Raw genomic sequence first — 27,660 nt, forward strand, 5'->3', positions numbered from 1 at the left:
ATTATTATTGCTGCTAACTATTTTGTTTGTTTTACCTGTCCTATTCCTTACAGTGCTCTTCCTTTCAAAAAAAGGGAAAAAAGGGAAAAATGGAAAAACAAAATCCCCCTAAATTGGGAAGAGGTAAAGGTGTCCCTTCACACACTGAACACTCACACAATGTCCTCACACACTATGGTCCTAACCCGGGCTTTCTTACCCTTTTAGGAAAGTAGGAGGGGGTCATGTAGCGGTACCCGTGGGTTTTACCCCGTTAGTATCCGTGAAGGCTTCTGCTCAAATTGAAACTCGTTCTATTCACCGTGATACCCGTGGAATTTTCCCGATAATATCATGGGGGTAGAATGGGGCTCTACTGTTTACAGTAGGGGCAATTTGGGAACCTGTGGCTTTTAGAAAGTTAGATCCTGAGCTAAACTATCACAATAGTTGAAAGCCGTAGTGAACTACCTTATAAGATAGAACTATCCAGATAGGTAGCACTCACCCGGTATTAGGAGTCTCCCTACTATAGGACAAAAGGGGCATACTTACTCTTACCCTATTCTGCTTTAATTTCCTTTTGTTCATTTTTTTTTAGGGTAATCTTGAATCCTACTAGAACACCTACACATTTTCCTACTTTGATAAATGTGTACGTGTCACCTCAACAAAGATGATTCAAAATTACCCCAATTTGTCTTACTAACGAATTTTCCCGCAGGCATTACCAAACCAAGAGTCTGTAAAAGGATAGGCATCATTTTTATCATGGCATCCTCGAGTCAGTCGGCAGAAGAGGCTCAGCAGGCTAAACTTTGGTCCAAATCAGCTCATAGGTCGGTACCCTCGCAAAATGATGTTTCCGAGGCACACGCTAGCTCAATACCTTCACTAGATCTGGATAAAATAGAGGTCAGAATGAACAACCTCGAGGGTCTGTCTAATGGATGGAGGTCGCTTCCCGATCAGGTCAAGGTACGATTTGAAGAGAAGTATGGGAGGATTGCAACCTTAATGCAAGTCAAGGTCCAAATCCCGGCATTAAAAGCCATGTTGTCGGTTTGGAATCCTAAGTACGGGGTATTCTCTTTCAATGACATTGATACGGTCCCCACTATGGAAGAGTATCAGGCATTGCTGGGGATCCCATACTCATTGCAGAACCGGATCTACTTACACCTCGAGCATAGGCAGACCTGGAAACGGTTGGCACATATGTTGGGTTCTCCCCCAGAAGAAGTAAAGTCCAAAGAAACTGCCAAGGGAAAAACACATGGTTGGTATTGGACATATCTCCAGAAATGTTTAGATCAATGCCTCCAAGAGAAACAGTGGGACCGGGCTTCAGTAGCTCTCGCTTTGGGAATCTACGGTCTGATTCTGTTCCCGGGGCCATTGGGGATCATCACTTGCGGACAAATGGAGGTATTTTGGACAATAGAAAGGCAGGATCAATCCGATACCAGCAATTCTTGCGAAACCTTGTTAACCCTAACTTACCGCATAACAGGGAAAGGGTCCATTAAGTGTTGCTCTCGGTTGTTATACCTCGGACTATCACACATGTGTCCCGAGGTGACAAAAGGATTGACTTGGTACGTTGACCATCCTCCAATTGAGAAGATTATCCGGTTAGTGATGTGCCCAAAGTATGAAAAACAGTGGTGGGAACGGATTTTGAGTTTCAATAGCCATGATTATCGTTGGAGGAAGTCGTGGACGCGTCAAGCCAACCCGTTTTGATCTGCATGGGGTATTCATCGGTGTCCTCGATCGAGTAACCGGATACACAAGTTACACTCGGCATTGGTAGTGAGGCGATTCGGCTCAACACACCATGATCAACATTGAAGAATACCACCAAGGTCGCTTCTACCACGAGCTCAAAGGAGAAGAAGGGTTGAAAAAGGCTCGCAAATCTTGGGAAAACGTCACTCTGATGGAGAGATCGCCTAAAGGCCCAAGCACCTCGGGCGATTATCTTAAATGGAGGGCTGACAGGGACCGAGAACATTCAACTGTGAAATTCGAAGACAGCAACCCGCTCCGAGATGTCCTATTAGAAGAAACGAATGGCCATCTGGATGACTCACTACGAGAGGCTAATACTGAGAACTCACAATCATAGAACAAATAAAACAATCAAGGACCAACAGCAGAAACTTAAAAGAAGAGTAAGAAGACTTAAGGAAGAGGTAAGGGCCGAAAGGATGGGGTTCGAGGAGCAAGAGGTACAGTGGGAAAGGGAAAGAGACTCTCTCCAAGCTGAGGTAAAAGAAGCGAAAGTACAGAATAGTAAGTTTCAGGAAAAGATGAAATACCAAGAGGTACTCGTCGAAGAATATAAGCAAGAAAGTAAGAAGAAGAAGCTCGAATTGAAAGGACAGGCACAACTCATCGACGATATCTTGAAAGAGTGTGCTAAGGAAAGAAAGGAAAGGGAAAAACAAACTGCTCTCTATCAAGAGTTGAAAGAGAATGTGGACCAGCTGGAAAGAACGATAGCACGGGGAAAACAAGAATTATTACCTGAATCCGAGTACGCTCTGAAAGCATTCGACCCTGCCAAGCAAGAAGAAAGGTTATATGAGTATCTCAGAAAATGTCATCTTATTATAAAGAACCTTCCAGAGCCTAGGCCAATGTAAAAGATACGATGTACAAATTACTCAGTTAATGAAGTGATTTTTGGACCATTGTTTAGCAAAATTTGTGAATGAATAGTATGACTCCCGTAGGAACTTCCTCGCTAGGGTTATGTGAAAAATTGAAATGCGCTATATGGACAGGTATCATAAATGCGCATTCAATCCCGTCATTCGCAGTCAGACTATCGAACGATGCCATGATAAAGTTGATGCAATTATCCTTTTTGCAGATTCCCAACCTGGCTCTCAAATGCCACTGTATCCTTCGTCCGCACTGTAACTTTTAGTTTCTTTGCAAAATTTAAAATTCATTTAAATTTTTTTACCCTTACAGGAAATCAATATTGCTTCTAACAACGCAAGTCTGACCAAGCACACGGTTCAACCCCAGCGAGTGTACTTAACAAGATCTCGAACAAGAAGACTAATGGAAGACCAGGAACAAGTACAGAACCTACAGGGGCAAGTGTCTGAACTAAAAGACCAGGTTTCAGAACTTATGAAGATGATGAGGGAGATGTCCCAAAATAGGCCCACTGCACCCTAACCTACCATTACCTCCCCACCTCCTACAACGGTTGATTCTCACTACGCTCAACCTCCTTCACTTTCCGACCATCAATCCGGACCGATACCATCACAATCCGGTGACCATAAATAATGACCTACCTTTCTCCTATTACCCGGCTATCTCAAATGCCGAAGCTCACCCTTCAATCCCGATCCCTCCAGTTTACTCCACCCCTCAGCTCCCAGTTGGAGGAGCGTATCATACGGTGGAAGGAGAACATAGGGCGAGAGAAAACGAGAAACTATCGGCTCTAGAAGAAAGACTGAGGGCAATAGAGGGGCTGAACATGTATGGTTCAGTCGATGTGTCGTCACTGAGATTGGTGCCAGATGTGGTGGTACCACCCAAATTCAAGGTTCCGGATTTCGACAAGTACACCGGAAACTCAGATCCCCGCATCCACCTGGCAACCTACATTGCCAAAATGTCTGCCTTAACAGAAGACGATAGACTTCTCATTCACTTCTTTCACGAGAGCCTCTCCGGAGCAGCTCTGAGATGGTGCATACAATTGGACAGGAGCAAGCTGCACTCCTGGAAGGATTTAGCCGATACCTTTCTAAAGCAGTACAAATTCAATTGTGATGCGGCACCCACAAGGAGGGACCTCCAGAACCTGGTACAGAAAGACCGGGAAGGTTTCAAGCAGTATGCCCAACGATGGAGGGAGAAGGCTGCAGAAGTATATCCTCCGGTGACCGACAATGAACTCTGCTCCCTATTCATCGAAACATTGAAGGCTCCCTACTTCAACCTGATGATTGGAAATACCTCCAACAGCTTCTCAGATATCATCCAAGCTGGTGAGAGAATTGAAGCTAATCTGAGAATAGGAAGACTACAGGAGTTGGCTGAGAACCCTGTGAAGAAGACTGCCAGCTTTGGCAAGAAGAAGGAGGGTGATGTACACTCTATCACCCGTCAGAATAATTACTCCCAGTTTCCCCAAAATAATTACCGGCCATATCCTTCTTCTCATGGCCAAACCATCGCCAACATTCCACCTCCTTTCCCTAATTATCCGCAACCACGCCCACAATATCCCCCACCTACAAATTTTCAACCAAGACCACCTCCTCCTCCCATTCAACCAAGACCACCACAAAACAACCCGAGACCTCCAAGGAACCCTGATCCACCTCTTCCCCTCCCTCTCAGTGAAATATACCGATACCTTGTCGGTATAAACCAAATCGCACTCAGCCCCTTAGACCCAATCCAGCCCGCCATATCCTGTGGTATGATGCCACTGCCCGTTGTGAGTATCATGGAGGAGCACAAGGGCATTCAACCGACAACTGCGGGGCACTCAGAGGGAGAGTGCACGCTTTAATCCGAAACGGGTGGTTGAAGATTGAGGGAAATGGTTCCCTCCCCAATGTCACCTCAAACCCACTACCTAACCATAATGCGGGCAGTGGTGTAAATATGATAGAGTCTAAGGGAGAGGGATCAACACCAGAAATGGATAAGCTGGTTCCATACTTTGAGGAGATTTTTGCTGTAGCAACGAGGGAAGGCTACCTTTGCCCTCAGGTAGCGGGATTCGAAGAAAGTACGGGGTGTCCTTACCATGGAGGGGCAGCTGACCATGAGTTGCGAGATTGTAAGGGGTTCAGGCAAGAGGTCCGGAACTTATTGTCTCTCAAGGTTCTGAGATATCAGAAGAGGTCAAAGACGGAAGAGGGAGTGAACACCACTAGGTTCAGCCAAACTGCTTCTACCTCCAAGCCCAGAATCACCTTCTCACCCCCGGTAGCCTCACCGCCAGTAACGGTTATCCAAACTCCACCCCAGCTCCCCATCACCAATACTCACGCTGTCCCTTGGAACTATAACTTCCAAGTTTTCACTCAGATGCGCTACAAGACATCCACTCCCAGTCTCGCCTCACCTCCGGCACCACCAAAACCATGTTTCGCTCCTCACGAGCATTTCAGAATAACTTATGCTGGACCTACCAGCAACATTACTCCCCAAACCAATTCTCGGCCCGTTATCGCAACAAAGTCCTCTCCACCTGAGAAAGAAGTTGAGTTTATAACTCGAAGTGGGAGGTGTTACGGGAACGAAGAAAGAGAAAAGAGGAAAGGGAAAGTAAAAATGGGAGAGTCATCAAAAATACGTAAGAGGAGGTTGAGAAAGCAGGGAAGTAGAACTCATCGAACATAAAGAAGAGGAAGAACTACTGCTCCAAATAATGAAACAGAGTGAGTATGATGTAGTGGAGCAATTGAGGAAGACACCTGCCCGAATTTCACTGGTATCACTGATCCTGAGCTCTGAAGTCCACCGACAAGCCTTGCAGAAAATCCTGGATCAAGCCTTTGTGAACCCCGACATCACACCGGGACAGTTTGAGAAGATAGTAGAACAAATCCAGGCTTCCAACTTTGTAGCCTTTTCTGAAGAGGAGATAGATCCCGCAGGCTTAGGGCACAATAAAGCTCTGCATGTAACTGTGAAGTGCAAGGGTTGTATAGTGGCCAAAGTTCTCATCGATAACGGATCGGCCCTTAATGTACTGCCTAGCGCAACCTTAGCCAGGCTACCGGTCGACCAATAGCATATACGTCAGAGCGCGATGGTGGTAAGAGCCTTTGACGGTACAAGGAGAGAAGTACTGGGAGACATTGACTTGCCAATCCAAGTCGGTGCATGTACCTTCAACATCACGTTCCAGGTGATGAACATTGAGCCGGTTTACACTATGCTGTTGGGAAGGCCGTGGATCCATTCTACGAGTGCTGTTCCTTCAACTTTGCACCAGAAGATCAAGTACATTAAGGACGGCAAAATCATCACTGTAAGGGGTGAAGAAGCCATATTGGTTACCAAGCCGCAATCACTTCCTTATGTGGAAGCGGCCGAGGAGTCATTGGAGAGTTCTTTCCAGGCCTTTGAATTGCAAGACAACGGAAATGAGGGGGCTATGGCTATGGTGGCCAAGGTGATGTCAAGGAACGGGTATCAAGAGGGGAAAGGCTTGGGCACCGCACTGCAAGGAATCGTGGAACCTATACCGGCTATTCAGAAGATAGGCCGTTGTGGTTTGGGATATGAGGAGGATGCCCTTGTGGATGGGTGGTTCTGGATGAGGAAAATACTTCGGGATCAGAGGTTCGACCAGGAGATGGGAAAGATGAAAATAGTCCCGAGAATTACAGAGATCTTCACTAAACCGGTCATTCAACATCCGGCAAGTACAGAAGAATCACCCGATGATCCATCCATAGATGTCATCCAACTGGATTCCTTGTATGAGGCCCTAGTTTCGCCAATGACTGAGGGGCAAGAGCTGGATAACTGGACAACGGAGGATATCCCTGTACTCAATCTCGAGTAAAGTACCTTCGGTTATCTGCACTTGATCATTTTGTCCATGATGACAAGTGTAATACTGTAAATGGACCTTTTCTTATGGCATTAATATTAATAAATTGATAGCACATTTTAAATCTCTCTTTCTTTCCTTTTAATTCCGTCCTTATAACACGCTCTATTCTTTATTCATTCAGGACTATTCATCAATTAACACCTAATAATCCAGAAATTCCTCTGGTTAATTTTGAAATCCCCATAACTGCCATTACTTCGAGTGATTCTGAGGAAGACCTTATACAAAAAGACAGTGAAAAGAACGAGCCCTCCCTCGTGCCTTGTGGAGATGAAACGCGCACCATAAACCTAGGCACGGAAGAAGAAAAAAGGGAACTTAAGGTAGTGGAGAGTGAAGAATTGGGAGATATGATCAGTCTGCTTAAGGAATTCCTCGATGTATTCTCTTGGAGCTACGATGATATGGCGGGTTTGGACCCTCAGATAGTGACGCACAAGATTCCCTTAATCCCAGGAACGATTCCGGTGAAGCAGAAACTAAGAAGAATGAATCCCGACACACTGCTTAAGGTTCGGGATGAAGTCAAGAAACAGTATGACGCCGGGTTCTTGGAAGTGGTCAAATATCCCCAATGGGTGGCTAACGTCGTCCCGGTAATGAAGAAGGACGGAAGAGTCAGGGTGTGCGTTGATTACCTGGATCTTAATAAAGCTAGCTTGAAAGACGATTTCCCTCTCCCCCACATTGATGTGCTAGTTGACAACGCTGCGGGATTGGGCAGATGTTCGTGCATTGATGGGTCTTCAGTTTACAATCAGATCCCAATAGACGAGGAAGACAAGGATAAACCGCTTTCATCACTCAATAGGGGTATTTTGCTATCGGTCATGCCTTTCGGGTTGAAGAATGCCGGGCTACTTACCAACGCGCAATGTTCACATGATTCCACGATATGATGCATAAAGATGTGGAGTTATTTGTTGATGATATGATCATCAAATCCCGGAGAAGAGAGCCACGCTCAGTGATAAGGAGGGTGTTCAAAGGCTCAGAAATACCGCTTGAAGTTGAACCCGCTAAGTGCATATTCTGAGCTAGATCGGGAAAACCGTTGGGATTCATAGTGTTTAGAAAGGGATAGAAGTGGATCCGCATAAAGTTCGAGCTATTCAAGAAATGCCGCCCCAAAAATGTAAAGGGAGGTGCGCAGCTTTCTAGGAAAGTTGAACTACATTTCAAGATTTATTTCTAATCTCACTGCCAAAGCCGAACCTATTTTCAGATTACTCCGGAAGAACAACCCTACCCAATGGGATTCGGATTGTCAAAAGGCTTTCGAGACAATCAAGCAGTATTTGTCAAACCCACCAGTATTGGTCCCGCCAGGCAGTGTGCCTCGATCCTGCATATGGCAGTCCAAATGTAATTCTATGGGATGTGTTTTGGGACAAAGATGATGATACCGGCCAAAAAGATAGGGCAATTTATTACCTGAGCAAGAAGATCAATGATTGTGAGTCAAGGTACTCTTTCTTAGAAAAGACTTGTCACAAGTTAGCTCGACAAAGAAATCGCCTCAAACACTACATGTTGAATCACAAGACATGGCTTATCTCCAGGATGGATCCTATCAAGTATGTATTTGAAAGCCCATTCGTGCCAGGTAGGATAGCCAAGTGGCAGGTTATACTCTCCCAATATGACATAGTCTATATGACCCGGAAAGCGGTGAAAGGTAGCGTAATTGCCGACCTCCTAGCAGAAAATCCTATCCAGGATTATGAAGCTCTGGATTTTGAGTTCCCTGATGAGCACATTAATGAAGTAGACTGCGAAGAAGGGGGGCCAGCCGATGTATGGGAAATGTATTTCGACGGAGCTGTCAATTTGTCAGGTAATGGAATTGGAGCAGTATTGATATCCCCTAATGGGAAGTACTTCCCAATAGCTGTCAAGTTGAGGTTTGACTGTACCAACAATGTCGCAGAGTATGAAGCTTGTGTGATGGGTCTACAAACTGCTATCGAAATGGAAATCAGAAAGTTGGAGGTGTACGGAGACTCGGCTCTGATAATCTATCAAGTCAAGGGAGAATGGCAAACTAAGGATCCCAAGTTGATCCCGTATCAGAAGTACTTACTGAAGCTGATTAAGGAATTCGAAGAAATCTCTTTCACTCATCTTAGCAGAGACAAGAATCAATTTGCTGATGCTTTAGCTACTCCGCCGTTATGGCTCAAATGGAAGAAGGGCGCATAACTCAAGCATTGAGGGTCAAAGCAAGGGATGAGCCACTTATTGCTTCATGATTGAAGAAGAGCCCATGGAAAGCCCCAGTATCATGACATCCTCGGCTCATCAGAGAACTGCAGAATTCCCTTTGGGGGCCAAAGAAAATGAAAAGAAGATGATTCGGAGATTAGCATTGGGGTACTTCCCCAGTGGAGAAACCCTATACAAGAGGAGCTCCAACGGTGAATTATTGAGATGTGTAGATGCAAAAGAAGCAAAGAGAATCCTCTTTGAGACTCATGAGGGGAATTGCGCAACCCACGCCAATGGGCATATGATGGCTAAGCAAATCATGCGACGTGGGTATTTTTGGACCACAATGGAAAAGGATTGCATCGAGTACTTCCGGAAATGCCATAAGTGTCAGATCTATGCAGATCCGATAAATGTGCCACCTCACAAGTTGTTTAACCTCGTCTCACCATGGCCTTTCGCAATGTGGGGCATCGATGTGATTGGTCCCATCAATCCCAAGGCATCCAATGGGCACAGATTCATCCTTGTGGCCATCGACTATTTCTCCAAGTGGGTCGAAGCAACGTCATACGCTCACATCACACAGAACACTTTTCTCAAATTCTTCGTAAGCAATATCATCCGCCGCATGGTCTCCGAATGAAATTGTCACCGATAATGCCAAGAACTTGAATGGTCCAAGATTCGTAAATTATGTGATCAATACAAAATCCGCATCTCAATTCCTCCCGCATCGCCCCTGCATGAATGGAGCAGTAGAAGCCGCAAACAAAAATCTAAAGAGGATAATCCGAAAAATGACGGCCACCTATAAGGATTGGCATGATATGCTTCCCTACGCTCTTCACGCATACCGAACTTCCGTGAGAACCTCAACCGGGGCAACTCCAAACTCGCTGGTCTACGGCATGGAGGCAGTATTGCCCATTGAAGTTGAAAGCCCTTCCCTAAGAATCCTGAAGGAGTCAGGAATTAATGAGTCAGAATGGATTCAGTCGAGGTTGGAACAGTTAAACTTGCTTGATGAGAAAAGGTTAGCAGCGGCATGTCATGGGCAATTATATCAGAGGAGAATGGCTAGGGCATTTGATAAAAGCGTTCGCCCACGCGAATTCCAACCCGGGGACTTAGTTCTGAAGAAAGTGCTGTCGAACCAAAACGATCCACGGGGCAAATGGTCACCAACATACGAGGGACCCTATGTGGTTAGAAAGGCATTTTCCGGAGGAGCCTTGATCTTGACCCAAATGGACGGCGAAGAGTTTCAGAGACCTGTGAATGCCGACACTGTCAAGAGGTATTATGCATAAACGAGTGAAGGATGAAACCCAAAGGGCCTTCAAAAAAAAAAAAAAAAAAACTTGGGGTGAAAACACGAAAGGGCGCCCCAAGAGCCAAAATGGAGAAATAAGGAAGGGGGTATGGAACCAAGGATGGAGAGGAAACCGTCACGGCATGGGACTTCAGAGAACTTGAAATAATGGCAGTTAAAAGACTTCAAAACCAACTATAAGGAATATGTGAGATCTATCCTTGTACCCTTCCTTTTCCTTTGAAAGTCTATCCCTGTTTTTCTTAAGGCCATAATAAAGTCATACTTTATTCCTTCTACTTTTGTTTTCCTGGTCACTCACTTTTAATACTATCCTTTCTCTTTGTTTAATGTGCTATTAATTAGTTAAATTTTTGCCATAAGATTTGAATTCGAAAATTGATAACCTCACGTACTTTATTATGAGATTTGCAGGGAATGGCCTTCAAAAAAAAAAAAAAAAACTAGGAGTGAAAACCCAAAGGGCGCTCCGTCGAATGGACAAAAAGAAAGTAAAAACCCGCAAGGATGCTTTCCGTAAAATAAGAAGAAAGTCGGGAACAGAGGAGGGGCATTTGAAGAAATGGGGTCATAGGTCAAGTCTTGCAACTTCTTTTCCGTTAATCATCGGCCTTCGGTATCTTGTTAAGTACACTTCATCAGGGAAGAACTTCATGTGTCAGGGTTAGACTTGCCTTCTAAGTTGATTTTAATTTCATGCAATTTAAATTTCTGTCATCAACCTCTGGTTCCTTGATCTAAGTTGATTTTAATTTCATGCAATTTAAATTTCTGTTATCAACCTCTGGTTCCTTGATCTAAGTTGATTTTAATTTCATGCAATTTAAATTTCTGTCATCAACCTCTGGTTCCTTGATCTAAGTTGATTTTAATTTCATGCAATTTAAATTTCTGTTATCAACCTCTGGTTCCTTGATCTAAGTTGATTTTAATTTCATGCAATTTAAATTTCTGTCATCAACCTCTGGTTCCTTGATCTAAGTTGATTTTAATTTCATGCAATTTAAATTTCTGTCATCAACCTCTTGTTACTTGATCTAAGTTGATTTTAATTTCATGCAATTTAAATTTTCGTTATCAACCTCTGGTTCCTTTATCTAAGTTGATTTTAATTTAATTCAATTTAAATTTCCAGCAATCAACCTCTGGTTACTTGAACTAAGTAGATTTTAATTTAATACAATATAAATTTCTCATTATCAACCTCTGGTTCCTTGATCTAAGTTGATTTTAATTTCATGCAATTTAAATTTATGTTATCAACCTCCGTTCCTTGATCTAAGTTGATTTTAATTTTATGCAATTTAAATTTCTGTCATCAACCTCTGGTTCCTTGATCTAAGTTGATTTTAATTTCATGCAATTTAAATTTCTGTCATCTCTGTCATCAACCTCTGGTTCCTTGATCTAAGTTGATTTTAATTTCATGCAATTTAAATTTCTGTCATCAACCTCTGGTTCCTTGATCTAAGTTGATTTTAATTTCATGCAATTTAAATTTCCTGTTATCAACCTCTGGTTCCTTGATCTAAGTTGATTTTAATTTTCTGGTACTTCAACTTCTGTTAACAATTTCTAGCTCATTAGTTCCCTAATTTCAAACACTTAATCGTCCAAAATATGAGTCTGAATCTTTACATAATTCCTACACGGAAATTTCTTTCCTTTAATAGAAATTATGTAAAGAGGGGCAGCTGTCGACAGCATATTTTGGCCGATCCTCAAAATCAACAAGACTTTGAAACCGATCCCCAGCACTAGGTCTCCCTGGGCCAGCCAATGACATTTCCGATTTCTCTTTATTTTTCTTTACCAGATGACCATATTTCCGAACTCTCCTTAAAAGGAATTGAATCAATGCTAAGTCCTAACATTCGTTAAAGCCCTGCCGATCTCTCAAATCATTTACCGATCTCTCAAACCCGCTGTCAAATTTCCGGACCCATCGGGTATATCCCTGATCTCTGTTGATAAATGAAGTGAACTAGCATTAGATCTTTTCTTACCAGTTTTATTGCCGATCTCCTTTTCGGAAGATTAAGAGCTAAGGTTTTGTTTCGGTTTAACGAGGGTTCCGATCTTAAGTTTTCAAGTTAAATTTTCAATTTTAATCAAGTCCCGTTCAGCATTTCTTCCCCACCGATCTCATGCTTATTGTGCTTTCCGATCTCTTACACTTAGATTAATAATTGCATTTAGATACTTAGGCAATTCAGAGATTTTCCGATCACATCCATTCATTGAACAAAAGAGACATTCCATTTCATTTTTTTGTACAAGTTTGCTCACTCTCTCTCTCACCCTCGGCTTCCTCCTCACTGTCCTCATCGTCGCCCTCAGGAGCCAGGTCGGCCATCCAGGAGAAGTCCTCTTCAGGGTAGCGCTTCTGGAGTTCAGCCAGGAGATCCTTGTGAGCATTCACATAGGCTCCGGCTATTCCCGCCACCATCTCTTCGTCTCTCTCCTTCAGCTCCTCGTCTTTCTCCTTAAGCTCCTCATCCTTCGCCTTGAGTTCCTCTATAAGTTGAGCGACCTGAGCGGCTTCGTTGGCGTGAAGCGCCTGGACTTCCCCAAGAGCACGGTCCCTCTCAGCCAAAATATGATTCTGTTCGGCCAGCCTGTCTTCATGGAACTTTGCCCGTCCCTCGACTTGAGATATGTAATCCCGAGCGGATGAGAGTTGGGATCGGAGGGAAGCCACTTCCTCATTCTTCTTCCCGATCTCCTTACCCAGACGCTGAATCTTTTCCCGAACCATGGTCCGTTCACTGACACTCCACGCTTAGGCTCATGGATCGAGTCAAGATGTCATCGAGACCATTCCGGATAGCTGTCCCGATCCTCCCGAAAGAAGATGGTAGACCCGTGACTTTGGCAAAATCGGAGTTCTCTAACAAATCCGGTTATTCTTCAAGGAGTCGATCAAGATTTGAGCACCACGAGAAGAGGTCCTCCTAAGCTTGAGTAGGCCCCCTTCGTGCTTGGAACAATTGGGAGAGGTGGAGGTCGCTCTTCCGTTCTAGGAGGAGATCGGACAGCTTCCGAGGTCGGCAACCCAAGGTTGAGGCGGGTCTCTTTGTATCTCCCTGTGCTCATGACCGGTGTTCAAGCATTTCAACGCTTCATCTCCTTTACTTTCCGGAGATCTCTCTTCCTTCTTCCGCTTCCTAGAACCCTCACCACCCGCCATACCTGCACAAAGAAAAGGTTAGTGAGATCGCTAAGGTCGTGAGAACTGAGATATAGAAAATACCAATGCCGAGGTCAGAGAGCGAAAGTTTGCGGTCTTGGCCGGTGAGCAATTGAATAGTCCAATGGTGCAATTTCAGCCACCGCATCCAAACAAGAATACTTTTGAGTGGCGGCCCGACTCTTCGATCCATCACTATTAAACTTTCCTCCGACTCGTGGTAATGTGCTTGAAGCAAGGGCCCCGTACCACCACCACGGGAAGTCCTCAAAGCACTTCTGGATCTTTGCTCCTCGTAATGAAGAAACGTTCTTCCAATTCTTAAGGGATGAGGGCAGATCGGAAAAGAGCCCGCAATGAGGCTTCACTGAAAGAACCAAGTGTTCGCCATCCTTTCTGAAGTTAGTCGGCACTTCAAATGAACACCTTAGCCGTAGGTCCGATTCCCTTAGCTCGGCATAGACCTGGAAGGCTACCAAGATCCGCCACGAGTTGGGGTGAATTTGAACAATGCATGCTCGGTGAAGTTTTAGGACCTCCTTATAGAAATCGTCTAGAGGGAACCTCGGACCGCCTTTAATCGCTTCCTCGTACACCATAACCATGTCATTCTCTTCAAAGGAGTGATCGACACGAAGATCGCCGTGGCACTTGATTAGCTCGCATTTAATCAGCCGAATGTTATATTCTTGGCTAAACGATTGCAGATCGGATTCTCAAAGAACCGACGGTAGCTCGCTATAGGGAGAGTCTCTCCTCAAGAAGGTGCGAGCCTTGATGGTATGACCCGCCCCGAGTTGGAGCGGAGGCCCCGGGAGGTTCTTGTTGAACGCTATCCGATCGCTTCTTCTTCATCGACGATGACCACGAACCGAATGGAAGGAGGGCTCGCCGCTTCTCGACCTTCTGCACCGCTCATTTTCAAAAGAAACAAAGAATTTAAACTAAAAGAGGATCAAAGCCCTTACCGAGTCCGATCGGCGCCAAGAACTTGAGAAAACGAGAGAACTTCAAGTTGTGAGCAGGGATTGAAAATGGAATGAGAGAACAACGCTAACCCTCCCACCCCTATTTATACTAGTCCGAGCATTTAATGCTCGCGAGGTTCTAGGCAACAGATCGATTGGTGGGACTCGACAAATGCTCGACACTTCTCTCAAATATCCGAATGTTCTGAGATCGGTTAATTGGACATCGGCATAATAAGTTAAATATTTTGAATAAAGGATCAGTTAAGTGTCATTCAGGTAAAGAACCAGATCGGATAATCACATTAGAGATCGGAAAATAATAAATGCAAAAATAATAAGATGATAACCGACAAAATAAAGTCTTTATTTTCAAAAGATCGGATTACATCATTTGGGCGATCTCTAGGGATCGGATTACACTAAAATTGGATCACATCATTTCTGAGATCTCTAGAGATCGGATTGCATTGAAAATAAAATACATCATTTGGGCGATCTCTAGGGATCGGATTATGATAAAGGTCTAATTACATCATTTGGGCGATCTCTAGAGATCTGATTACATTGAAGGATTACATCATTTGGGCAATCTCTAGAGACCGGTGGAACATCCTATCTAAAGGACGTATGTCAAAGCTTAGTCTCGTGGCTGAATCAAAAGAGGTGTTTGATCAGGAGACCGGCTATTGACATCGGATAGATGTACAGCTCAGATGGGGTGACTATGACTCCCATGAAGATGAGAGACATCGTCACCGATGTTACCACTCAAACCGACTACCGTCGAACACCCAATGTGGAGGAAAGACGCCGAAACACCCAATGTGGTAAGAAGCGAATAAACTCGGATGAGCGACTCGAGACCGCACGATCAAGCTCCGCAATCCAGACGGTCAATTGATCCAGCTTCTCACCGTCATCGACAAGGTTATTCGATCACCGGATCGTAAATTTTCGGTGAGTAAAAAGGTCCATCTGAAAGGGATCAAAAGCCACGCCTTAGCCTAATTATCACGAACAGCTTAAAACAAGTAAGAAGGAAGAGAGGAGAATCGATGAAGGAAATGTCTCATGTCGTGGGTATATATAGGGGAAAACGAGCATTTATTGCTAGCGTAAACGGCTGACGCCGAATCGAGGGACAATTAATGCTTTGACCGCACTGACCAAGAAGGGAAAAGATCGGAATAGTAGATCGGAAGGTGGGAGACCAGCATGAAAGGTCGGAAAGAACATGTGAAAGAGATCAGAAAGAGGAGGGATCGGTAGGCAAAAAGAATAAGACAAATCCCAATAAACCGTCGTCAGAATCAGAGCCGAGGTAGTTAAGGCGTTGCAAACGAGATCTCCACCGCAGACGCCTAAGAATCGCCCGCACGCCGACAGTGCCGTGGTATGTCATGACACCTCAGATATTCCAATCTCCACCGTTGATCCCACTTGTAAGGACAAACCCGGAACCCTTAGATCAAGAGAGAAGACGACAATACCAGCGTCTTTCGCTCTTAGCCCTCAGATCGTTCCGGACAAGGAAATTTGGACCGTCAGATGGAAAGAAGAAAAGGACAAATATTATGAAGAGTGATCTCAACCATTCATTTTGATTCTCTTTAATTCCTGAACCTCCGATCATGTCCTTCGAAATCTTGACCCTCCATCTCCCTCAAAATAAATCCTGACCCTTCACGAAGAGCACCCGATCCCTATAAATACCTGCATAAAAACTGTTCAAGGGACGGACGGAAAAATAGACAAGAGGCTGTTATTATAGCAGAGGAACTCTGAAAGTTCATTTAGTTTGTTACTCTGCTACTTAGAAGTGTCGATTAAAAAGACTTTTGAAACTAGTTTTCTGAAGTGTTTTCTTGAAGAGATTCTGAATACTGGAACTCTACATTTCAGCTTTGTTCATTATCCGGTCATACTCTCACTTTCTCGCTTTATCATCTCTGCTTTCACCGCCCAAGCTCAACTTCATATCACTCGGTTCTTTCTATCTTGATCTGATCGCATTTTAGCTAAGTACCCTCTAGTTCACGAAGAACACCACCCTCAGGCCAATCAATCCGTTGCCTTATCACCATTCGACACCCCATTGTTATTTCAATAAAATTGGCTCTCATGTAAGAGCTCGCTTTATTAAGTGCCTATATTTACTTTCCGCATTTTCTTTGTTCTTCTTACATCTGTGACTTTCTTCAAGATTACTTTTGCACAAACGATCCCTAAAGAATGACACTCCCAAATCATCTCTTTAGTGATCAGTTCATTTTTATTAATCTTTATCATTTCTGAAAGCAAGTTTTCTAACTCCTAGTAGTATGTAAATGGTTGGGTAAACGTAGGTAACTGCAACTTAGAGGTCTCTTTTAAAAGAAAAAATATGAATAACACGTCAGGAAGATAGCCAAACTATTAGGCTGACGTAAACAGCAATTCGACAAGATGTCATAAAGCGAAATAGAACCAAAGTAAACAAAACAGAATAGATCGGATGTTAATAGATATTGGTAAAATGACTACATGAAAAGGTCAGTGAATCAAGTCTAGTGTTCCCCGTTCAGCCACAGTGGTATCCGTAAACCTTATCCCCAAAGATTTTTGAATGCCAGAATTCTTAGTTTTAGGTTCTTAGGACCCGTAGCTGTGGTTAAATTTTTAAAGGTCGGAAAAGTCTTTGTCCGAGTCCCGTCAAAATAGAAGAGGTCGGAAGAGTCCTTATCCTATCCTTGCCTAAAAGTTTTAAATCAACAGTTAAAGGAGATCAGAGGAGAGTTCTTATCTGGTCTCCAACCCGAAATCCCAATAAAAGAAGATCGGAGGAGAGTTCTTATCCGGTCTCCAATCCAAAAATCTCAATACTCTTAAAGGAGATCGGAGGAGGGTTCTTATCCGGTTTCCAATCCAAAATTTTGATGAACCATTAAAGGAGATCGGAGGAGAGTTATTATCCGATCTCCGATCCAAAATTTTTAATACATATTTAAAGGGATCGGAGGAGAGTTCTTATCCGGTCTCCAATTCAAAACCCCAATAAATATTCAAAAGAGATCGGAGAAGAGTTCTTATCCGATCTCCAAATCAAATTTTAATAAATATGCAGAATAATCTCGCAAACAAAAGACATAACTCAACTTCAACTCACTAAGGTTGTCTCATTTACTTATGTATCTGGGTAATCCAAATGGTGAGAAAGCAAATATTCCCCTATATCAGAAGGGTAACATATTCATTCGAGCCTTCCTAACTATCAAATTTGAAAGTGTAAAGTTAAATCTACTTACCCTTGTTAAGGGACGAGGTGAGGTGCCTAACACCTTCCCCACCCGTTTACGGACCCCGAACCAAGAATCTCTGTCTTGAAGTGGTTTCATTTTTAATTTATTTCCCCAAATGGTTTTCTTTAGTTTCCCTCAAAACTAAGGTGGCGACTCCTCACTCTTTCCCACTTCGGTGAGTGATCGTCCAGGCGACCGCAAAATCCCATTGCGACATAAGGCACATACATAAATAGCACAATCACACAATATAAAAAAGAGAAGAAGAATAACATAGGATTTAACGTGGTTCTACCGTAAGGTCTATATCCATAGGCAAGACAAAAAAAAAATTTCACTATGATGAAAAAAAAAAGGGCAAGATACAATCACTCAGAACTTTCAAACTCTAATCCCAATGTGTTTCTCAAATATCTCACAACTCTACCGCAAGGGAAGAATATTATAATATTTATACCGGTCCATACCGCCGGGGCGTTGCCCCCACACCCTCACAGATCTCACTTTTTATCCCAATCGGGTCGCAGCGCAAAATTTTCCGTTCTGATTGCAATTCGAGTCTATAAAATATATCTAAAATTCAAGCCACATAAAAAAAAATAATAGTGAAATTTAAATTTTCATTTAATTGTTAACTCCTGATTATTCTTCAATCACTTTCCAATATCACCAAATTATTAAAGAAATTAATACTTCAAAAGTAAAAAATAGGTCATGGATCAGTTTTAATTGTCTCGACATTTAAAATGTCAAATTTAATTTTTTATTATTATTATTATTATTATTTGATTAATTGATATGTATTTAAATTTTCATTATTATCATTGAAAGAATTTGAGCACGAATCATGTATGTGAGTCAACTAGACTCTATTCTTTAAGGAACCAAAATTAAATAACTGCATGGCTTACGTTGCATGCAAAACCAAAAGGTTGCACCGTTTCTTAATTGTAACTAAAAGTACATAAAAGGCCAAATGGCCATTTCCTTGTTGATGTACCAAGTGTTACAAAACAGAAAATATTTTCCCTTGTAAAATATACCAAAGTCAAAAAAAAAAAATTACATAGTGAAACAGTTATTCTATATAAAATATTCTACATGAAATGATATCCCAATAATGAATGAACGTATATGTATAAGTGGGTCTACATATATACATTAGTTGGTCTCAAAAATTCATTACCATATTGCAGTTTTTTGTTTTTAGAAAAATAGTTACATTTTTGTTTTTAGAAACATAGTAACTACAATTGTATATGCATGCCAATTGTATATGTATACTGGTTTATTATTTCATGTCAAATGTTGATATGAAATAGCTCCTTTATTATATAATCTTCCCAAAAAAGAGGGAAGAAGAAAAAGAGCAAAGCATTTTACTTGGATTTTCATTCTTCAAAGTATACTCATTTCAACGATGTGAGTAAGAACAATTAATTTCTGCAAATAAAATTACAGATTAATCTATATAGTTCACTATAAGCATATGATCACATGATAAACTAACAAAAATATGGAGGAGATATAAACTTTCTTCAATTATGATGAACTAAATGGCCCAATGAACTGCTTAAAATGGATATTTAACGGAAGTATGAAACCTTATTACAAATGAGATCAATAGGATCATTTTCAAGGCTACGAGACTACAAGTTGGTCCTCCAGATTCTCCCACATTGAATGTAAAGTGTTTGTGTGCATAGATTATATAGAAAATAAGGACTCTATTAAAATTTTCATCATTTTGACAGTGATCCATTTCTGTCATTAAGCCATGTGCATATGTATTCTATCTATTGATTAAAAAAAAATAAAAAGCCGCTAAGTAAAAACAAGAGAGAGCTAAGTATCCCGATGCAGCCCTGATTGAAGTCTACAAGTGAGTTGAACGTACTCAGAAACTGATCCTTATTGATCTCACATTAAATATAAAGTATGAGTGTGAATAATATAAAAATAATAACTCTATTAAAATTATCATAGTTTTAACAGCGATCTATTCCTATGCCAACGTTATATCTATTGACTCAAAAAAAAATATATAAGTTTAAACTAAAGAAGAAGAAAGTGTTACTGGTTAAGACATCCGTTAAAACCGGAACTCCTACCCATCACAGCAAGCTCAAAAATTTTTGCATAGCCCTCAAACTAGACTACCAGGCTCCCAGCATATTTCTTCATATAAAGTCATCAAGCTATTATATAACAAAATGCAAATCCAAATAGACTCACAGCGCATGGGAATAAGGAGATAAATAAAATAGGAATCCAGAACAGGATAGAAAAGAAATCTGCATGAACATATATAATAGAATATCTGTAGTTGCCACCAACTATTTAAAACACAATTCCCAAGGAAATTAGACATGACAGCAACCAGAAGTAATGAAACTTAAAATCCAATCAGCAGTCATTCAAATTCATTGACTAGAATGGGCAACTGGTTCTGTTTAACGTTTTAGAAACTGCCAAGGTGAAGTTCTAAACCTTGTCTGCTTTGTTTCACAAATGTCAATCCAGCTTCAGCATCCAACTTTAAACTCTAGCCCTTTTGCCACTGCAACCTGGGCATTTATACTGCTTGATATGCTCAGCCTTTGCAGGTGTAATCTTGACACATTTGCCATGGAACCATCTCTCACATACATCGCAGCAAATCCAGAATTCATCAGTGCCGTAGCTTTCACCACATGCGCCACAAGTTGCACCCTGTTCATCATCTTCATCTTCCTCTTCTCCACTGGCATCATCTTCCTTGGGTGGTTGAGACATCTTCACTGCCTTGGTCTGAGGTTCAGATTGCCGAGATTGCTTAAAGGACACATCCAAACAGCTAAAGATTAGACCTTGATGCATAAAGAATGGAACGAAAAAACTCATCACTTCTTTTACCATTTTCCCACTTGATTTGCTTTTGCTACTGTTGTTATGAGTTGCAGATTGTTCCTTGGGAAGCTTCACATTTCCTGACACAACTTCAAATATTGTTGGGACGTCATTTATCATCTGGAAAAGCCTCTTCCTGTAAATTAAATTCCAGCCACTATCAGAATGACATTCTTATTTTTGCACCGGCTTTCCTTATTATTGGTATAAACAAAATATGGTCAATCCTTCATATAGCACTAAAAAAGAATTATAGAAGACAGGAATATGAGTAGAAGTCTCATCTTAACAAGAGTGAGTAGAATTAGAAGAAGACTGATATTAGAATGAGGCATCTAGCACCAGAAATCATGTTAGTCAAAAAAGTTAAAACATGGCCAATCCAATTACGTAAGGTTGACCTCCCCCATTGAAGACAAGTTCAATGAAATCTCCTGGTTAAGCAAAACTAATTATGCAGTCAATAACCACATTTACATGAGATTCAGTTGAGATGCACCAAATAAATACCATTTGCCAAATGGTTGGCTAGGGAGACAATGGTCTTGACTAAAACACCATCTCAATGGCCATGTCTTCCTAGTGCTTGTTTGTGCATACACAAGTTGCAGGGTATGCTGTTCGGATTGTCGTGAACAGTCTTAATGCCCAAGTTGCAGGGTATGTCTCATTCAGATTTTCATGAACAGCCTCAACACCTTAGTACTTGGATAAGTTTCACTTGCTGTCACTGGACTCATTATTAATACACATAATTGTCATTAAACTTCAATTTTTTCACTTACAAATAATTAATTTTCTAACAAAGTCATTCCAAAATACCAACTTGTATCGAATATCGATATGAATTTTTGAAATGTATCACCTTTTTTTTTTATTTTATAGTTCTACTGGGTCAGCAACATCTTTTTTATATTCTCTATTCCAACCCCCTCTTCACTCTTTCTATTTCTCTATCCTCACTTTTATTTCTAAGCTAGCTTACACATCAAATTACGCCATTCTATTTTCATCATCTTATAATTACTAGCAAACCACCAAAAAATTTTAAATTTATTCAACCTGCTAAATTTTTTAGACAACCAAACATAAGGGGGTAAAAGGAAATTTACCCAAAAAAAAATAAATAATATGTTTAACTCATGAAAACTATAAAATAAATAAATAAATAAATCCAGCTGTATGCCAAGTCAACATTATGGCAAGAATTTGCTTGAAATTACGTTTTAATGATTTTATTGCTATGCAAATTAAAGTTAAATTATTTATTAGCGACAAATTGAAGTTCAAAACAAGTATATCAGTTGCAAGTTCAATGCCAATGAGTAAACTTTACCCCAATACTTGTATGGAAGTGCAAGGACTCTTGATAGCTAACTTAACAGTTTGAAGGGGAAAAAAAGATCATTCTTTTATTCAGATAGCATGCCTAGTGCAGATTTTAATTCAGTTAAAAGAAAGACGTAGCTTTCACCTAGGTTAAATAAATGCTCCCTAAAATCCCAAAAACTTTCCATACACCACTGTTTGGATAAGGAAGCTAGAAGATAATAAAAATAATAGTAACAACAACAACACATATATTTTACAAAAGATATACTTGGAAAATGAACGAAGAAAACCAATTACACTGGGAAAAAGGAGTTTAAGCTGTGTAGAAGCAACCTTCACAAAAAAGAATAAGAAAAAAAAAATCTGTAAAGGTTGCAACTTGCAATCAAGAAAGCCTTTAACAAGTTTTGAACAGCCAAAACATGAATCGTTATTTATGAAAATTATCCTTCCAAAGCATAACATATAAAGATTTTTTTAATGTTCCCATCCAAATTATCAACTTCCAAATAAAAGCTCTCTAGTCTCTACAAGATAGAGAATACTGAATCATATTTATTTATATAAAAAGAAAAGAGAAGAACTTTTATAGGTAAAGAAAGAGATAACATAGAGAATAAAGTACCCTCATATGAAACTCAAGACACAACTACAAACAAGAACATAAAGAATAAACTAAAAAGTACCACCCTCTAATCTAATCAAGTTGAATAACTCCTGAATCCAGAAGCATAAGCCCAAATAGAAGCAATATTGAATTATATTACAAAATCACTACAATAATATATTCAAAGCTAATGAATATTATTCATATAAATCTACAATACAAAGAGACACATTCAAAGCTACCAAAAAGGGAAAATCATTTAGAAGAGATAAATGACTGACAAGGTTATTGTTAAAAGCCCATAACACATGGATAACATAAAAAAATAAATAAAAAATCTGAGGCCACCAACAGTTAGATGCACAAAAGTCAACTATCAACACACAGCTGCACAGATACAATATATGCATTTATGTGTCCAATTATCTATATTTTCTTCCTTATAATTAATGTAGTATTCAGGCAATTGTGATTCATACTTCTCAAACTATTTGACAGTTATTAAGTAATCTTTTAGTTTCTAATAAAAACATATCACTACACTGTCAGTAGCAAAGCAAATCAAAGTATAATTGTGTACTTTACTTAAATCAATAGAAAAGGTTTGTTAAAGGAAAAATCAAGACGACATAATGGTTGATTGCTTATTATGATGAAGAAAATTTGCAGCAATCTCGAACAAAAGAACTCTAAGCCCTTATATTTCCAGTTAATGAATCAAAAAGAATCATGGGAAATACTTGCACTTAGGAGAGAAGCCTATCACGGACCAAGTTCAAAGAAGACTCATTGAGACAATAGCAGAACTTTGAAGGCTTAAAAAGGCAAAGGATGGCAGAGCATACAGTAGCTCACAACCATAGCAGAAAATATGAATCAGCCTTTTTTCTGTTATGCCTTTACACTATTTAATGCAGGTGCTTCCCCAGTCAAATTTCTTATAGACCAATTGTCAACACCTACTGTCATATGGTCTCCAGTCCCCAACAATGATTATTGACAGAGAACAACTATTTTCTTTCATATCTTCATACTATTTCATGACAGTTCTTCCCCAGTTAAATGTCTTAGAACAATTGTGAATAGGCCTCCTAATGTAAGGTTCCCAACAACTGATTATTGAATATTATATCCTCATAAAAGAAGGAAATAAATGAAAATCCTATTCTTCTTCTCTTGATATAACATATTACAATGAATTAAGTTTTGACACCATATCTTCAACATCATGGAAATATAGAGCCATTGCATCGTATAACATAGCATTTTAGTTGGCAAAATTATTAACTGAATTTAACCCTACAATGAGAGCAAGTTCACCCAAAATCTAAGATTATACATTCAAAACTCAAGAAACTAGTCTAAGAACTATAAATGTAGAGAGATGAGAATAAAAAGGACACAAGAGTGATTTGCAATAAATTATGGCAAGACCAGGAGATCATAGCAGCAGGGAACATTGTGGAAAACAGCAACTTATATGTTATACTTGACAAGAATAATTACCCATACCTTTCATTCTTACCAAACCCAAAGCGCGCACCAAAATAAAATGCTACTGCAAGCAACCAAGAATCGCTGTGAACTGCAACAAGTGATAACCAGTCCTTCTCTTGCATTCCATCTCTAGCAAAATTTATACCCAGAGCTGGCTCAGGAAGCTCAGGAGGCACCTCTTCCACAGGCAGATTAACTTCCCAGGTCTCATTTGGAAGTCCATATAGACACAGGTTCTCCTTTTCTATGATAACACAATCAAATAACACATTTTATATACCTAAAAAATATCTCAAATTCTTAACAGAATAACTGATATGACCACGTTCAGACTTGCAAGAACAGCCACATTCCATACTTGCTTAACTAGCGGAGAATGCATCAGCAGAGTAAAACGAACACTCACACGCACACACACATATCTTCTAACCAACAATTTGGTTGTAAGCTATAAACAACTGATATCTTAGATAAGCTTGTAAGAAAGGGATTAACCTTTAAATGATGATTGAACACCAAGTACTTATCATTTCAGTTACTTTTATGACTCCAAATAAAAAGAGATATAATTACTAAAAAAATAATTTTTATTCAGTGTTATAATATTAAGAACTGAATATATCCAAAAATTTGAGATTCATCTTCTTGAACTCATTACTTCAATAATTTCCCTAAGAACTGCCCAGCTTAAAGAATTAAAAGGCAACTATAAACAATCAAAACCAATAATAATATTCCCAAGAAGTTATAGCCATCCCAGAATAGCAAACTGACAAGTAAAATGGCAGAAGACTTTGACCATCTATAACATGGCAACACTTGGAAACATGATTCACCTAGCATGTTTGCAATGAATACTTGAAATGGATTCATGTTAAGAATAGAACTACTATACTTGCACTCATTATACATAAATCATTAGAAAAATACTATACTGGATCATGATTTGCAATAGCAAGCTCAAGTCACATCACAATCGCATACCCAAATTCGAGCAGTGCAAGGTGAAAAAGCTTGAATATGTGCAGGCATTTAAACATTTTTTAATTAAAAAAAACTGTAGAAAAATCTAATATAAAGTAACAGTAGTGAGTTGTTACCAACCACTTGTTCACCGGAACTCTTATAATCAACCAAATGTGATTTTACATGCATATACAATACAAAAAATTTAACTCAGTTCCACCTTCACTCAAAGCTCAAGTATCTTGGTTATACATATTGCAAAAGCTGGCCTATAAGAGTCAAACAAACATCAACACATCAAATAAAATATCTACTCCAAATAAAACCATATTTCATTTAAAAAGTATTAGAAAGAAAAAAAAAATCATAACAGTTAGAATTTAGATAACATATAAAAGCACATGACATGTATTATAGATAATGATACCACTAGTTCTCCTTTTGTTTCAATGATAAGGGAAAATCTATAATTAAAAAGTAAATTATTCATATGCAAGGTAGTTAAAAGCATAAGGCGCACTCAAAGCGATGCATCACTCTATCGCTTAAAGCACAAAAAAAGAAAAAGCTTGCTTCATTGAAGGAAGCGCAAAATTATTTAAAAAATTAACTAATAATATAAAATGCTAAGAAAATACAATCCTCTATATAAAATTTAAACCCTTAAGAAATCATCAAACATCCAAAAATTTTTGGCATTCAAATTCATAGTCATAACCTAGAGATCATCACTAGATTTCCCATCAAAGTCCTCAACACTTTCATCCTCATCTCCAAAATAAGATCAATTTCATCAAAATCTTCATCTAAATCTATCTCAAAATCTTCCAGTACTGGCCTTGAAGTTGAGACTCTTTACACTGTGCGCTCTTTTTTTTTTTATGCGCTAACACAAAAAAGCCCACTTCACTAAATGCACTTCGTAAAAGCACTTTCCTATTTGTCACTGTTTTTTTACGCTTTAGTGACCGCTTTTTGCGCTTTTGACTGCACTATTAATGAAATATGAATTTCCTTTAATTCATCCATCAATTTGATAAGCAATGGCCCAATTAGGAAAACTCATCATTCTGGAATGGTAATTTTATTTATGCTACTTTGGACCCCTCCATTTTCTTAAAACGATGATGAGATCAAATTTCATGATACTTTTTAAGCTAATACTCAAGGCAATACATTGCAAAATAGTCAACATGACACATTTACTGAACCAATTCAGTAAAACAGATAGCCTAACAGTAGTTATTAACAAGTCAACAAGTACAAAAAACCAATAGGCCATCTCAGTTCAAGGATCAAAACTTGAAATAACTGTCTACTTTCAACAAACCAAACTGGCAAAGATTATTGCAACCAGGAAAAAAAAAGAGTTGGGGGGGGGAAAGGGGGTGTGGTGTGCTAAAATCAAGTATTTTTTCCAATATTGCAGCCACGCACACTGCAGTTTCTGGGCATATCAAGATAAATGAGCTTGGGTAAATTCTCTTTCTCAAATAAGACATGTCTAGGGTTTAGACATTGAAAATAACGCATTGCTATTGTAACTCTGCTCTGTTAAAATCCAAATTACAAACTGCAAATAACAGATTTTCATTTTTTACAAACATGTTTCAAAACAACAAAATTATGAACTGTGAACAATGAAAAACACTGGATAAAAAAAATACCCGCAAGCTTAATTATTCATTTTGGAGCCCACGTAGCACTGTTCATATACAGTGTGTTAAAATTCAAAACAATATAGTAACACACCCACGTACAATACCAAGTTCCAAAACAAAAGGATGACAGAAACCCACCTGGGTCGCACTGTTGGTAGAACTTCTCAACATCTGCAACAAAAAAAGAAAAAAAAAATTAAGAGAAAAGCTCCATTAAAGATGCGTGCGAAAAAAACAAAACCCAATTCAATATATATATAAAGAGATAAACTAAAAAGACATAGTAAAAACAAGAAAAATCGAACCAGTGGTGAGAGCCCTGATCAAGCCATTGCGTCTGCCTCTGAAGTCGCTGAAAACTTCTTCAACGGTTCGAGGAATTGGGTGCGGTATTCCATCCATCCTCTTTCTTTCTCCTCTTCAAAATCAAACCAATTTTCAATCTCTTCCTTGTTTCTCTCTCACAGTCTCTCCCTATACAATGATTATTATAACAAGAGATATCTATCAGAATGTAAATTTGATAATATATATATATATAAATGGAAATGATGATGCTTGTGGATGGGTGTTAATTGCAAGAAAAATGGAAATAATTGGGGTTGCTAGGTGTGTTGCAGGAATTTATGAACCAAAAACAGAAAGTACGAAAGAGAGCGAAAGAACCGAATTAGGGTTTGCTGTTTGTTTTTATTTTTTTTCTATTTTTTTCTGATTGGAGAAAAGGAAAAAAAGAAGAGAGGAAAGGCGAGAAAGTCCTCTTTATCGTCATTGTTATTATCTATCAATTTATTTATTTAATATTAATAAAAGTTGAATTTTTATTTTTTTATTAATTTAATTTAATATTTAAATGAGTACAAATCGACAAACCCCACTGACATATAATCAATTAATTAATTAATCATACTCATGCATGATGATAAGATGAGTTAAGTTTATTAATTCCACAATTATCTACCTTTATAAATAAATTATTTATTTTTAAAAATATATATTGTCTGTTATTATATCCGTTAATTTTTTATATATAATTAATATTATAAATATTATATTTTAAAATATTAATTTTAATATTATTTTAATTAATTTTTTAAATAAAAATATTTGTTAACTTAAAATTTATT

The 27,660-nt window shown here is 39.5% G+C and overlaps 1 protein-coding gene across 1 annotated transcript; it reads right to left on the reverse strand.

Moving 5' to 3' along the window:
- Positions 1 to 19,822: 19,822 nt before the first annotated feature.
- LOC110655189 (PHD finger protein Alfin1) lies at positions 19,823 to 27,296 on the reverse strand. The gene is made up of 5 exons (XM_021811396.2): positions 26,839 to 27,296; positions 26,672 to 26,704; positions 23,922 to 24,150; positions 20,477 to 20,606; positions 19,823 to 20,395 (listed from the first exon to the last, which is right to left on the reverse strand). Exons 1-5 carry the CDS (start codon positions 26,933 to 26,935, stop codon positions 20,120 to 20,122), a joined length of 765 nt encoding a protein of 254 aa, XP_021667088.2. The 5' UTR covers positions 26,936 to 27,296; the 3' UTR covers positions 19,823 to 20,119.
- Positions 27,297 to 27,660: the final 364 nt, after the last annotated feature.

The sequence above is a fragment of the Hevea brasiliensis genome, chromosome 13 (assembly GCF_030052815.1).
Source record: "Hevea brasiliensis isolate MT/VB/25A 57/8 chromosome 13, ASM3005281v1, whole genome shotgun sequence".
Taxonomy (NCBI): Eukaryota; Viridiplantae; Streptophyta; class Magnoliopsida; order Malpighiales; family Euphorbiaceae; genus Hevea; species Hevea brasiliensis.